The 14,287-nt window shown below is 37.3% G+C and overlaps 1 protein-coding gene across 2 annotated transcripts in view; it reads right to left on the bottom strand.

The window, feature by feature from the left end:
* Positions 1-14,287, bottom strand: part of LOC128673999 (visual system homeobox 2-like) — a 98,999-nt gene that overhangs the window by 7,950 nt on the left and 76,762 nt on the right. For both annotated transcript variants that reach the window (XM_053752206.2, XM_053752207.2), the window contains one exon: positions 3,611-3,785. In XM_053752206.2, the coding sequence (XP_053608181.1) occupies positions 3,611-3,785 (175 nt within the window). The remainder of the gene's footprint in view (positions 1-3,610; positions 3,786-14,287) is intronic.

Here is a 14,287-nt window from a genome sequence, read left to right as displayed (position 1 = left end):
TTTGAAACAAACTGTTGGCTGCGGCTTCGCCCGCGTAATTTTTCCCCTGGAACAGTTGTTTTATCAGGATGAAAGGTACCCTATGTCCTTTTCCATACTGCAAACTAATGCAAATTTTTAAGAAGATGGGTTGAGTAGATGGACCTTGAAGAGGAAACAACAAACTTTTATAATATTAGTAAGTAAGTATACGTATACTTACTTACTAATATTATAAAAGTTCTATTATAATTGTTCTAAAAAAAGTTTGAATTATCTTTTATACCATCTTTCACCAGTTGCGTCTCATTTAAGAAATACTTAATAATGACAATCTATAATTTTCCAACAAAAATATCAGTAAAAGCAATAATACATAAGTAAGTATTTAAATTTCAAACAGACAATAATCAATCCGAATAAAAACAAATTAATGTCACTAACAAAATTAAGTCACCACCGTCAGTTTTATCAGAACGTGCTGTCCTTAAAACTATGAAACTGATTTAGTCGAGTTTATTAATAACGGACTAGATGATTCATAAATACAAATGTTCAAGATCACGAGCGAAGCCGAAGACTAAAGCTAGTTCAATATAACTATACCAAAAACCTCTATTAGTATAATAATTCACACTCATATACGAAATGTTCGACGCAAAACAAAACAGGTACACCAAACCAGGTACCTAGGTGAAAAAACTAAGTACATAATTAATATGTAAGCGGGCTTGAAGCTGCCTTAATCAGGGCTTTAGACAACGCAGCCATGTTGGTTCGCCGCCCCTCTCTTGTTGTCTCGCTCGCACCTCCCCCCGCGGCCTGTGGGGGGGGGGGGGGGGCAGGCTTGGAGGGAAAAGTTAGGCTGTATGAAGACTTGGTTTCCGTTGTGATATTGCTGATTTATGATATGGGTTTTATATGATTTGTTTAATACTAGTTGTGAAATAGGGCTTCGCTCGTGGGAATTCTGAAGTAGGCTTTTCTTATGTTTTTTTTTTTTTTGTTTACGTAATAGTTTGCTTCATAGTGGTTTGTTTAACTAGTATATTGAAAATCTCACAAAATGTGGGCTAGAAAATGTTACCATTAAATTGAATGAATGATTAGAAACTGTACTTTCAAGAACATTTTATATATTAATCTTATTTCATTTAAGTTAATATAATATATTTGATATTTTATTCACTGCTTAGTAAACTAGCTAGGATAATCCCTAGGATAAAACAAAAGAGCGAATTTCGTTATTACAAAAAATGTCTTACATTACGTCGTAGACCTGTGCTACGAGCCTGCTACGGCCGGCTACAATTTGCTACGACATTTTGTATCAAAAGGAATTTACTGATAAAGCGAAATATTTTGTTATAATTTATGTTAAAAAAATCGTAATAAAAATAATCGTTTCTATTTGTTATTTTTGATAGATTTGGAAATTGTACATAAGTCTAGTGTTCATTGACAGTAACCACTTTCCTTGAGATTACGTTTGCCAAATAATTTTGGTTTAAACTGTTAATTTTGCGTGATATTGTACCCGAAATGCTCAATCCAACAATGCGAGCGACTGTAATAGATCTTTGCACAATGGATTCTAAAAATCCTGACTCACAGACTGAAGTGGACATGAGATTGAAAAGATAACAAATAAAATTGAAAGTAAGTAATTATTATTACCCTTACTAGTTATTTTAACTTGACGTTGCACTTTTTCAATTATTTTGAGATTTCCCTTTTATTTTTGATATAAGTACAATTGAAGAAAGACATGAAAAACTAAATGAAATCCTTACAAAATAACATAATTTTTTATGCAAAAAAGTTCTAAGTAGACAAATTACGTCATGCCATTTCAAATGCATCATTTATGTAAAGTGACGGACAGACAAACCAACATTTTCATACGTAAGTGTGACAAATAAAACGGCTGCTCATAAGCTGTCAACTGATTCTTGTTTTCGTCACACTCACCAACATACAAATTCGTTTAAAGATCTCCTTCGTTGAAGGAATAGGGTTGGTTATCGTTTGTTTCGTGGTAAAGCGTAAGCTTGTGGAGATAGCAGCCTTCTCGCAGTGAAAAATGAGCATCTCTTGTTGTTGAGATTAAAAATTATACGTTGCTTTGTTTCGCCGGGCGGCGGAGGGGGTTGAGGGGTCACCAACATAGAGAGGGGGGTATGTACTTAGCGGGCATTCCATGGAAGAAGGTTTATGGCAATGCTCACGATCTCAATACGTTTTCGTTATAAATGGCAACTGTTAACAATTCTGCCATGTTACTATGAAATATGGAATACCTAAAATCAAAGTTCAAAGAACTGGATGTACGACTGAAATCGAATACGACTGAGTCTAGGTACATACGGTTTTTGTTGTCTGTTAATAAATAGTTAGTTATTCTGCTATAGGATGCAATTTAAAATATGAAATAGGTAAATATCGGAAGCAAAAATTGTCTACAATCCTACACAATTCTCATAGATATCAAGACGGAGTGATAGCATGGGACTCGAATTCTCAAGGTTGCTAATGAACATTTAAGAAGAGCCATTTAACAGGCTAATTAACCCGCTCGAGTGACAGGACATTATCTGACTGACCGTCTATCTGACTGACTGTCTGACTCACCGGGGAGGGGAGGCGGGCCGGCGGGGGGGCGCCGCTACGGCTGGCCCAGCCCGGTCACCGCGCCCGATTCTTGAACAAAATCATACAGTCAGAATTTGGTCTAGGTCCAAAATTTAGGACTTTTGCCAGACAGATCAAGAAATGTAAAAGAATTATGAAATAATAAGGTAATTTTAATGTTATGTTCGCATGTTCGGGACTTATAGATTTAGAAATATTCAGGTTATTCGGATTAGAGCTTTCACTAAGACATTGTATATTGAATAAAAATAAAAATATTTTTTATTATGTGCGTTTGCTCATACGTATAGGAATAGTGGGGCGAAACTTAAGGATTAGACGTATTCTTTATTGGTGAGGTGTAATGTAACACATCATCAGTCAGATCGGTATACCATCATATAACACTGGTGGCATTCGAACCCAATCGGTTGACAGAAGGCCGTCTTAATGCATTGTTAAAAATATTTGCATTACTATATACAGCTTCAACGACATATCTAAGACACACACGACACAACACATAATGTATCTAACAAATAAAATGATCTAACTTACCTTGTGAAACTATAGCAACAAGACGAAGAAAACCACGTGGAAGATCACCTTTTACTAGAAGTTATTCCTGCGCTAAAAACCATCTTCTTAAAATAAACTATGAACATCCAGTTACTGTGATGATTTTTTTAACTGTGACACCCATAAACAGTTAGCCAGCAGTTAAATTGAAAGATGTTCGTAAACCCGTATTTCGATATTTATGTCTTAGCTTAGCCGCGTCCTGCGCGCGCGCGGCGGTCGACGGGCTAGGACAACGACTTTGCAATACTTATAAAACCTACCTTTGTCAATTGACGTCTTTAAACAAATGCCTGCGATGAAGTTTGCCGCGCCGATTCTTCACCAGGGCTTTGGAAGTCAGCAATAGACTTTGATGTCCAAGGATATAATCGTGGTCGTTGACAGCTAATATCTTTGTATTTGATGTAAGTAAACTCACCAAGTAGCCAGGGCGCGACGGAGTCGTTCTCCTTGGCGCTCTTGAGGATGGTCTCGGGCAGCGGCAGCGAGTGCCGCACCATGGCCCCGTACAGCCCGTACTCCGCCATGATGGTGGACCGCCCCCAGCACTTCTCCGTCTTGCGCCATTTCGCGCGTCGGTTTTGGAACCAGACCTGGTAAAGATAAAATAATGATTGTTAATATAAATAATATTGATAATATATAAATTCGTGGAAAAAATGTATTAAGACTGAATGTACACCAAAAGAAAACAATAAATAAAGCTATGAAATTAGGGGAGACTTTTGCCTGAATAGCTAGTTCATTGTATGTTTAATACAAATTTAGGCAGGACAGTATGCTACAAAAAGGTACCAGCTCAGCATGTGCCATGGCGCTGATAAGATGGCACAAGTTACCATAAACTTGGACTTATGGAGCCAACGATAGATCTTCTGGAATTTATTTCTAGTTACAAATTTTAACTATCTTAGACAATGCCATGAAATAGAAATATTAATCAGTAGGTACACGTGGGTGAGGCACCACCGCCCCGCACGCTCTTGTAACTAAACGCTAGGACAAACCAATTACGGCGAACAAAACGCAACTAAATGAAATTTCCAAATTCGCGCCGTGTTTGCCCGCAGGGCCGCCAGTCGCAGCTCGTGTGCTGTGTTTAGGCTTAGGGAGACATGCAACTAATCGATTGGGTAAATCTACATTTTGTAGCATTTAGAAGCTAATAACATGTGAATATTCATTCCTTAGACTAGCGGCGAAAAAATCAAGTGATCTGTTTGTGATGTTACGTACGAAACATTCAAGAAAAACATTTTTTTAGGAACATATTTATTTTTCACCTAAATCGATCCATGAGCAGGACCTACAGCTGCTCACGCAAAACAAAGTAACAAATCTACATACGTCCACTCCACACTCTAGCACTTATTTATGTTACAAGTTGCCCCTCAGGGCTTCGCTCCTTTGAGAATTTCCGGATAAAAATTACTTTTAAGTCCTAATCCAGGTTATAGCGTGGACCTGTCCTTGTACCCATGCCTAATAGGATTAGGTACGGGTCGATAATAATTTTAACAACAAGAAAACATCCTTAACAATGTTGTAGCCAGCCCTGCGACCGCACTCAGGACCAAACAGTTAATTTCAAATTAAATTTGTTAATTAAACTCGATCCTGTGTTCCCGCCCGCCCCGCGCCCCGCGCCCCTCGCCCCGCCCGCCCTCGGATTGTGTTGCGCGTATTAACTGCATAGTAATTATGTTATCTTATATTGGAGATCCTTCTGATTGGGGCTAAGAAAAGGTTTTAGATTGTCATTGGTAATGTCTAAAAAATTAGTGTGCTGTTTTTAGTATCAAACGAAATCATTTTCCCGAAATTACGGTCAAACATTGCTGCACTTTGTAACTATCAATCAATGCATTTTCAATATGACCATATGTTTTGCAACAATATATATTTATCAGAGATGAAATAACGGGTGAATGGTGACATTACAGTTATGCGTAAACTCATCATTAATGATTTCTGATTCAGAACCAATGGCATAGCTGCCTCAAAAGAATACTAGTTCTACTTAGCTTTATGATTTGGCAATAACCCAAGTGCTGATTTTCAGCTGAGTCTAAAAAAACAAATATTAAAAAGCAAAAAATACATTATTGATTTAAGAATAGAGATATTTATTTTGTTATTCTAAGTTTTGAATTCACGACTTTTGAATTAAAGAAGATTGTGCTTATGGACTTTTTGATAGTGTCATGGACAGAAATAATTTTAGTTTAACTTTCTGCAACAACAAACAAAAACAAAACATGATATTAGCGAAAAAAATCTCATTAGAAACTAATCAATTACCAAGGCCACTAAGAGCCAAACAAAACGTAAGCCGCGTCACTCAACGCACCAATAACTTGATGACCAATCTCAAAGGGTTTACCCTATAGGCGGTAATTCGGTTACCGGGTACAATTAGGCGGTAATCCTGCTGCCCGAGTCAGATTAGAGGAGTTTTGTCACAGTGCGATTTGGTCATAGTGTAGGTTAATCACATTGCTTCCATATAATCCCTATTATGAGTTTTGCCTCTGGCAAGAGAGTAGTCTAGTTTTTAAGTTTAATACAAGTTCAAAATTTATTTGTAGCTTATTAATAAAGATTCTCTCTCTCCCGTCTGAGCTGATTTCTCAGTATCTTCCTTACCTATCGTGCGTCGGAACCCCGGGTGCTACTTTTTCTCCTCCACTTCGCATGGGTCTTAGATATCCTTAATTATCAGATCATTGACATGCATATCACGCTTGACGACATCAAGCTAGCACTTCTTGGGTTTAGCCCTTCAGGCAAAGAATATCTATAATATAGTTGCAAGAAAAATACTGGGCGCGACGCGAAGAATGTTTTTCAAGGTTGAGATTACGTTGAGACTATTCATATTCAAGTGATAATACTACCGAATTACAATGACAATACTCCCTTAACTATGAGCAAGTTAACGCTAGAGGCGAACTCGATATTTTTACGAAGGTCGAATTACACAGCGGCCAAACTCTCCAATCCCAGCGGCCATAATATGGGCAAAAACCTGAGACTGGACTTACCTGGCCGAAATGCAGATATTTGTAATGATGATGACAAAATGATGATTTATGACCAAATTACGCAGTGACCAAACTCTCCTAGCGGGTGTGATCCGGTCACAATTAGTCTGTCAGCGCGCGCCGGTTCGCAATCAATATCGCTCGGAAACAACCCGGAGACTGCATTTACCGGGATGAAATGCATCTGAAGCTGAGTTCGCCGTCAACTACTTCTAGCTAGAAGTATTGTACTGTCAACTTTTCAAACATTTTATATATTATATATTTTTTCTGAGTATTGTTTTAGCACAAGCCAAATTATATTCTATGAAAGTTTGACCAATCATTCTGTCCAGATCTATACCTAATGGATGTACCGAGAAATGTTTCCACAGTAGAGCCCCTTGACGTCAGGGATATACTGAGAAGGATTTTCATACCTAGATCCAGTTTGAATGTAGTAAGAGCTCTGTCGCTGTCGTCGCTCGGGTAAAAAAAATATAAATTATCTACCTAAACCTTCCTCAGTGAAAATTTGTGAAAATCAGACAGACGCGGTACAGGACTTTATTATATAATATGTAAGAATAATATAGGTAATACATGCTAACTCTTACACGTTACGTACTTGTCACGTAACATGTTAATTCTTACTTGTATATTACCTATATTATTCATATATTTACATCATTACATTATTCATACGAAAGTTCTCAGCATTACGAGTATATTGTAGACATGGAATTTTGATAGTCTTTAGCGTCATTAGGGCTTCGTTTTCACAAAATTGGCTCGTGCGTTCCGCGAGTGTGAGGCCCACATTCCGCGCCCTAAACACATAACTTCCCTCTGCACGTCGGTTAATTACTCCACCGTAATATAATCTGCGTTGCTTTGTATTATCACTCGTTATTCACCGCACACACACACACACACACACACACGTGTTTGTTTTATGTGTATTGGTTTGATTAGATATAGCTGATGATTTCGTTTACCTAAAATAAAGAAGGATAATTACTGTAATTTACTTATCAATTTATTTATTTTTTACTGTAAATAATGTAAGGTTTTAGATTAGATTAGTATGATTGTTTGAATCAAACTGCCGCCAATAAATAAGGAAAATAAGACCGAAGCTATTTGGGTCGCCATTATCATTTTTTAATTATATTAACAAGAACTCCTTAGTATGTCCGAATTCGGCACTGTCCCACTTGTCACATGTCACATGAATTGTTCCACTGCTGGGCAATAGTCTCTCACATCGCCCTCCAAACTCTCTATCAAGAACAATCTCCGGCCAGTTCTTCTCAAAATTATTATTTAAGTAAAACTTATTGGTTGACCCTACCAGCTTTGCTAGAAAGGACGTTGACGAAGAAATGTGATACCTTCAAACACTTGGGGAACTCTGTAACTTTTATGAATTATCCTTATTTATTATAAAAAGAAGTTCCCTTGGAGAAGTATCGCGTGAGCAGCTAGGCAACGGTTTTTGTACGGTTTTTACCAATAGATAGTGTGATTCTTGGGCAATGTTATGGTTTCTATTTTATTATAGTTTTACCCGAGCGAAGCCGGGACAGGCCGCTTAACATTTTCCGTCCAGTCGACCCTCAGTGTACGACATGAGCAAGACCGAACGGGTTAACACTCGCATGTGTGTGCGTGAAATTTACCAATTAACATACAGGCACAAAGTTTCCTGCGTAATTGTTAATTTGCGACATTCGCGCTAAATGACGCACGCGCCGAATTGCAAGCGACGATTTATAACTTGTATGTGACATTCACCGGTATACTTAGGCCCCCAGACACGAAGTTTATATAAGCAGAAATAGGTCGATGTGGGTTGGTAACATTAGGTAACAATCGCCAGTTCAGGCAGAGCTCTTAAAAAGAGGTTGATGAAGGTGGAGAGGGGTCCTGATGAGATGGTCACATTACTTAAAGGGTCGTGTAGGTACTGTGAAACAATTTGTTCTCCCGTGTGCCCTGTAGGTTGTTTTTAACTTGGATTTTGGTAACATTCAAATCTTGAAATGTTTACATACGTTTTATTCGTATAGCTATGAAGAACAAGGTTCATAACTGTTGCCTTGAAACTGACAGAATAAAAGCTAAAATTAGGGAGAGTTTGGGCCGACTCTCAAACGATGCAGTAGAGTCCGCGCCGACGACCGTGCAAAGTGGAGACGAAAAAGTAGGAAAGCGGTCCCTGGGCTCCGTCGCTCAGTGGCTGCGGAAGTAACCGGGAACACGCTCAGTTGAGAGAGATGTCCGTGACAAAATGTTTTTTAACATCTAATAGGTACCACAAGTAACATTACAAATGTTCCTACAAATCATGTATTCTATATTATAACTAAATGTGCGGAAAATGTATCATCATATCGGCAATAAAAAGTGTGAACTTTGTCAACCCTCCACAAACAGAATCTTTACAAATCACACCGTTAACAAAATAATGTTATTGAGTTAACTGACAACATGACAGTCGCCACCCTAATCCGAAACGTTACACAATTATACTATTAAACATAACAATTATACCTTCACGACAAGAATCCGATTATACCTCTATTACATTGCGCCTTCATTGCGCAACTAACGAATGGTTTGCTGTCAAAGTTGTCAATGTATGTTGAGGCAATCGTTACAATGAGTCAGATTAGCGAGCGTGGTGACGGTCAGTAGGGTCCCGTGGGATGGGGGGTACCAGCTCACACTTGTCTTCTGTTCGACATAATCGATGGATTGTTTGCAGTGCATTAAAAAGATAAACAGGGAATTGATAGAGTCATTATTGTTTATTTTGATTTATTTTATTGTGAAGTAAAAAACCCAAGTAGTTTTAGTTTTTGAAAAGCAAAGGGAATATTTCACACGAATCTTTCATAGAGTTTTTTTTTAAATACATTAACATGTAATTTATATTTATATTACATTACATGTAAGTTGACAACACATTAAAAAAATTAACAAATAAATCTTTCCTATCCTCATTAACCTTACTAAAACAGTATTTTTTATTTCAACATAACTCTTTTCACTACACAGCCAGCTTATTAAAAAAAAACTTGTTTACCACCATAAAGCATTAAGAAAACTTTTTAATTTGTCCGCCATTCCGTTCAGTCATTCCATTACCGAACGCTTCAATAAGGAGCACAAAGGTTCTTATTTACGAAGTGCATAATTCCATTTCTCCGTAGAATGGAGCGGCGCGGTCGCGGGCGGACCAATCAGGTGCAGGCGCGCTAAACGGTCGCAGCCTGTTCGCAATTTGAAATACAATGACGTCACGCCTCGGGGCGTTGGCTGTACTATTGCAACGGACACATTTTGATTAGTCGGTGATGTGCGCTGCGGCAGGTATGGTGATTATTTAATTAATTACAGCTAACCTTCGTGATTGATGGGTCGTGTTGATTGAAACGTAGAGCTTATTGAAACAAATTTCGTAGTTAAATCATTTTATGGCAACATTTCATTACGTTAGGTGGTTTCAATGACAATTGTTATATAATGTGATAGTTTCTATCACATTCTATAAAAATTAAATTAAAAATTTAAGTAACCCCCGACTCCGAAGTTACTGGCATCCTCTACATCTGCATGATTCTTAAAGGTCTGACACACATTTTACGTAAACATAGCTAAGAACATTCTCGATTACATTATCTTTCAAATAAAAAAAAACTAGATCAAAATCGGTTCAGCCGTTTGGTTGCTACGAACGAACAGACATATAGAGACGTTAAACTTATAACCCCTCTTTATCGGGGGTTAAAAATAAAGAATTCTTTAACAAACATTATTGGAAAAAAGATGGTTATCACAAAATGTCTAGAGTTTTCTAAAAGTGAGTAAAATAATCTCTTTTAAAGCCAACCAGACGAGACACCGCTCAAATCGATACGGCTTCACTTCATAACCAAGTTTTTCTATCGGATTTTCCCCGATCTTTGTAACACAATCAATTGAAGGGGAATAACTTTATAACGATAACTTTCTGATAACGTTATTTATATTTTGATTGATGGTATTTGATTAAAAATATCTTCGCCAACAAAAAACAGGAAATGTCATATCAATGGCGAAATTCGTTAATTGATTTAACCGCTAACACGATTGTGATGCCTTATTAAAACAGACGTTCCACTTTGGATGGGCAAGTGGCACGCCCTGTAATTACGTGATTAGGAAAACGGATGCAACCGGGTGCAGTTGCAAGTCAGTGTGCTAACGATGGTGAGGAAATAGGGACAGGTAAATAAACAAGATGGGTCGCCACAAATTATATGCTGTGTGTGGGGTATGAAGCTTAAGCTGACGCGAGTTGTGAGGCTGACGCCTGACTTCGAACCTTATCTATTTAATTACGAATAGAGCCCCTTCGGAAAATAATAGAAAAAGAAAATTCTAGAGATTACTATCTTCCATAAAAGTTCTTTTTATTTTTGTGTATTAGAAGAAATATATACTCGCCTAAAAATAATTTGAGTGATTAGATAATAAACATAAAATTACTTGATTATCATTAATTTGTCCAATTATTCTATTAACAACTAAGGTCTTTGCCAGCGATACATTTTAAAAAATACGGGTACTCACGTGAACATATGTAGTCGATTTTGGTCTCCCCTAATACTGAATACTTTAGACCTATTTAGAAGATCATTTCAAGTCGAGTTTATAAATATTGGCGACTTAGGTAATAAGATAACAACAATTGTCATCATGACACCTTATTAACTAAGTCGCCAACTGAACGTTTCATATAAATAATATTAACAATTGAATTTCAACCATGTAATTTTTCCAGAATTTCATAAAATAAAAGAACCGCCTTTTTAGCTTAAAACGCTTCCGCCTATACATTAGGCCGCCGCAACAGCTGCTAACCAGGCAACTAGCGACCGTGAATAGGCGTTTTTGGTCAATCGCACGACTGTCCGTCCGGCCGGCCTCTGCGCCTGCGCCGATCTCCGTAATCGTCCCAATACCGCTGCACGAGTAATTTGTCTAATAAATAATTATGTTTGTTTGATTTGGGCCACGAGGCTCATTTCATCAATTGCCAGGTGATAGACGAGAATTATCTTGTCAATTTTTTTAACTACGATCCGTAGTAACAATTTGTGGTTATTAAGATTATCGGACCTATTTCAGCCTCATACTTAGTGAGTGTCTTTGAAATTATTCAAATGTTTTTTATACTAGAAAAAGATTCGTTTTGTAGAATTAGTGAAATGTGTTATTTATACAACAATAAATCTGCCAATTATTTTTTACATAGGTAAGGTGAGACCTAGTTAATGAATTCTTTAACATTTTAAAACATCGCAGAGTTTTACACAGTTTACACTCGCATTGCCTTTATCACAATACACAAATGCAACGTCCTTATTTAATCTCGACGCATTGCATTCGAGTACGGTTCTCGCAGCCACCGCATGCGCACGTTTCTATGAGCCATTCCGAGCAAAACCAGTGATCTAGACCTCTCTCTTACGACCCTTAACACCGTGTCACCGTGTCTACGGTCGCTGGACGCAGACGTACCAACAAGACCAATCCACAAGACCTCCGGCCTACGGCGCTTAACCCGGGCGCTCAGTGTCTCGCACGAATGGTTTCTACATTTACAAAGAAGTGGACACTCTGTAGCTCCTTCTCGCACCTATGCTATTCTAAGTTAAGTGAAGTGAAACAGTGCAAGTGAATGATTTAAAATTAAGCTACCGGCGCTTGCGATTATATCACAGAAGAAATCATACCAAATAATTATAAACCTGTTCATTATATCACAATAATAATACTGTTGCCTATTATAGCTAAGTAATAACAAAAAGTTTAATAATTTATAGCCTGGCCAGAGTTTCGAAGCAAAATATTAATTACAACAAAAGGATTACTTGCAACTTATATCTATCCAGTCCAGAAAGGTGAATCAGCTGTGTGCCTACGCATTTTCATTTTCTACTATTTGCTCAGCCTATCTTTTTCATTTGACTACGGCGCCGTAAAGCGGTTGATACTAACGATTCCCGAAAATAAAGCTTTTCCATGCCATTAAAGCGTACTCCACCAACAACACCAAATATGTCAAAATCAGACACTGATTTGTCAATCCCTCGCACCGAAATAAGTTCTGAGGACCTCCTTCACAATATTACCACACGACATAAAAGGCCGCGTCAGGGCTCCTCATCACCTACCCAAGTGAATCAATTTAGCAGTGATTTGAGGGAAATGATGGAGGCACTCCACACATCATCTATTAATCAACAAAAAATGATGAATAAACTAATAGAAGAGGTCGCTGAGATCAAAAAACAAAATATTAAAATCCAAAAATCTAACGTGCAAATTGAAAATACCTTGGAAAGCCTAAAAAATAGTAATGAAAATATGTTGAAAAGAATACAGCTTCTTGAAAAAGAGCGCTTTGATCAACAAAACTATATAGTCAGCCTAGAGAAGAAAATAGAGAACATGCAGCAGACTTCTCGTCCATCCAATGTTGAAATACGAAATGTTCCAGCGGTCCAGGAAGAATCGTTTACGGACCTGACGGCCCACCTACAAAATATAGGACAAGCACTACATGTGGAAATCCTACCCTCGGATATACGTGACACTTACCGCATAGGAAAGAATAAAATAATCGTTGCCGAATTTCAATCTGTTCACCTGAAGAATAAAGTTCTGGCAGCGGCACGCAAATATAATAAAGATCACAGTGGAGACCAACGACTCAACACTTCCAATATTGGCCTTGCAGGGGACCCCACCCCCATATACATATCCGAGTACCTTGCAGGAAGCAACAGGAAGCTGTTCTACGAGGCCCGAGAATACGCTAAAGCCAACAATTACAAGTTTTGCTGGACCGGAAACGGAAATATTTACATGAAGAAGGATGAGCAATCGAAAGCGATTCGCGTAGACTCTGAAATCACGCTGAACTCTCTCCTAACAAAACAATGACTATATGTCAGTACAAACCATTTGTCTGTATTATTTGAGCCTTTTATTATGAAAATTTCTTACAATATGTGTTTTTGCATTTACTTAGCCTATCCTTATTTACAAATTTATCTGTTTAATAACATTTGCTGGGAATATAAAAGTTTCATATTATATAATCTACATACATCACTTATATCACACAAACCATATACATATATTATAACACTTACACTTAATTCGTTATACACAACACAAAATATGAATACGTATCTTGATAAGCATAATTGTCTATACTTAATGACCTTCTTTTTGTGGTACAGTGCGCAATTCCAACTCTATTTAAAAAATAATAATACAATAAATTTATTATTAAAAATAATATGACAGATATCAGCTCTTATTTCAATGAGTTGGAGGCGCTTAATGTATCACAAAGTTATTTATGTGCACCGGATCAATGTTTCAAATATATAAATTGTAATAAAAAATCTCTGACTGTTATTCATTTGAATATTTGTAGCATAAACTGCAACTTTGACCAATTCCAAACACTTCTTTCAACTTTAAACATACAATGTGATATTATCATCTTAACAGAATGTTGGTTATCAGTTACGCCATATCTCCCTAAATTGAATAACTTTACATCATATCAAACGATAGATGATGGCAATCAAAATGCAGGCGTCGTTATATACATTAGAAACACCTTGGATTGTAATGTCTTCGAACCTAAAATTATAAAGGAAGCTGATTGTCTAGTTTGTACACTTGGAGCGGAGTTCGCTTTCATAGCTGTTTATAGATCACCATCATATAAAAACACAGACATATTCTTAAATTCTATCAATGATCTTCTATTGACCCTAAAATCCTATAAAACAGTTGGTTTAATAGGAGATCTTAATATAGATATACACACTTGTGACAGCGATAACCGTTCTGACAATTACCTCAACCTGATGGCAGCACACGGTTTGCTTCCGACGTATACCTATCCCACTCGACTGCAAAAATGTATTGATCATATTTTATTAAAAACTGATAAAAATTCCACTGCAATAGTTCTCGAATCTTCTATCACCGATCAC

This window comes from Plodia interpunctella, chromosome 12, assembly GCF_027563975.2.
Source record: "Plodia interpunctella isolate USDA-ARS_2022_Savannah chromosome 12, ilPloInte3.2, whole genome shotgun sequence".
NCBI classification, from domain to species: Eukaryota; Metazoa; Arthropoda; class Insecta; order Lepidoptera; family Pyralidae; genus Plodia; species Plodia interpunctella.
Note: the sequence above shows the minus strand (reverse complement) of the source record. Positions and strands in the feature narration are given on the sequence as shown.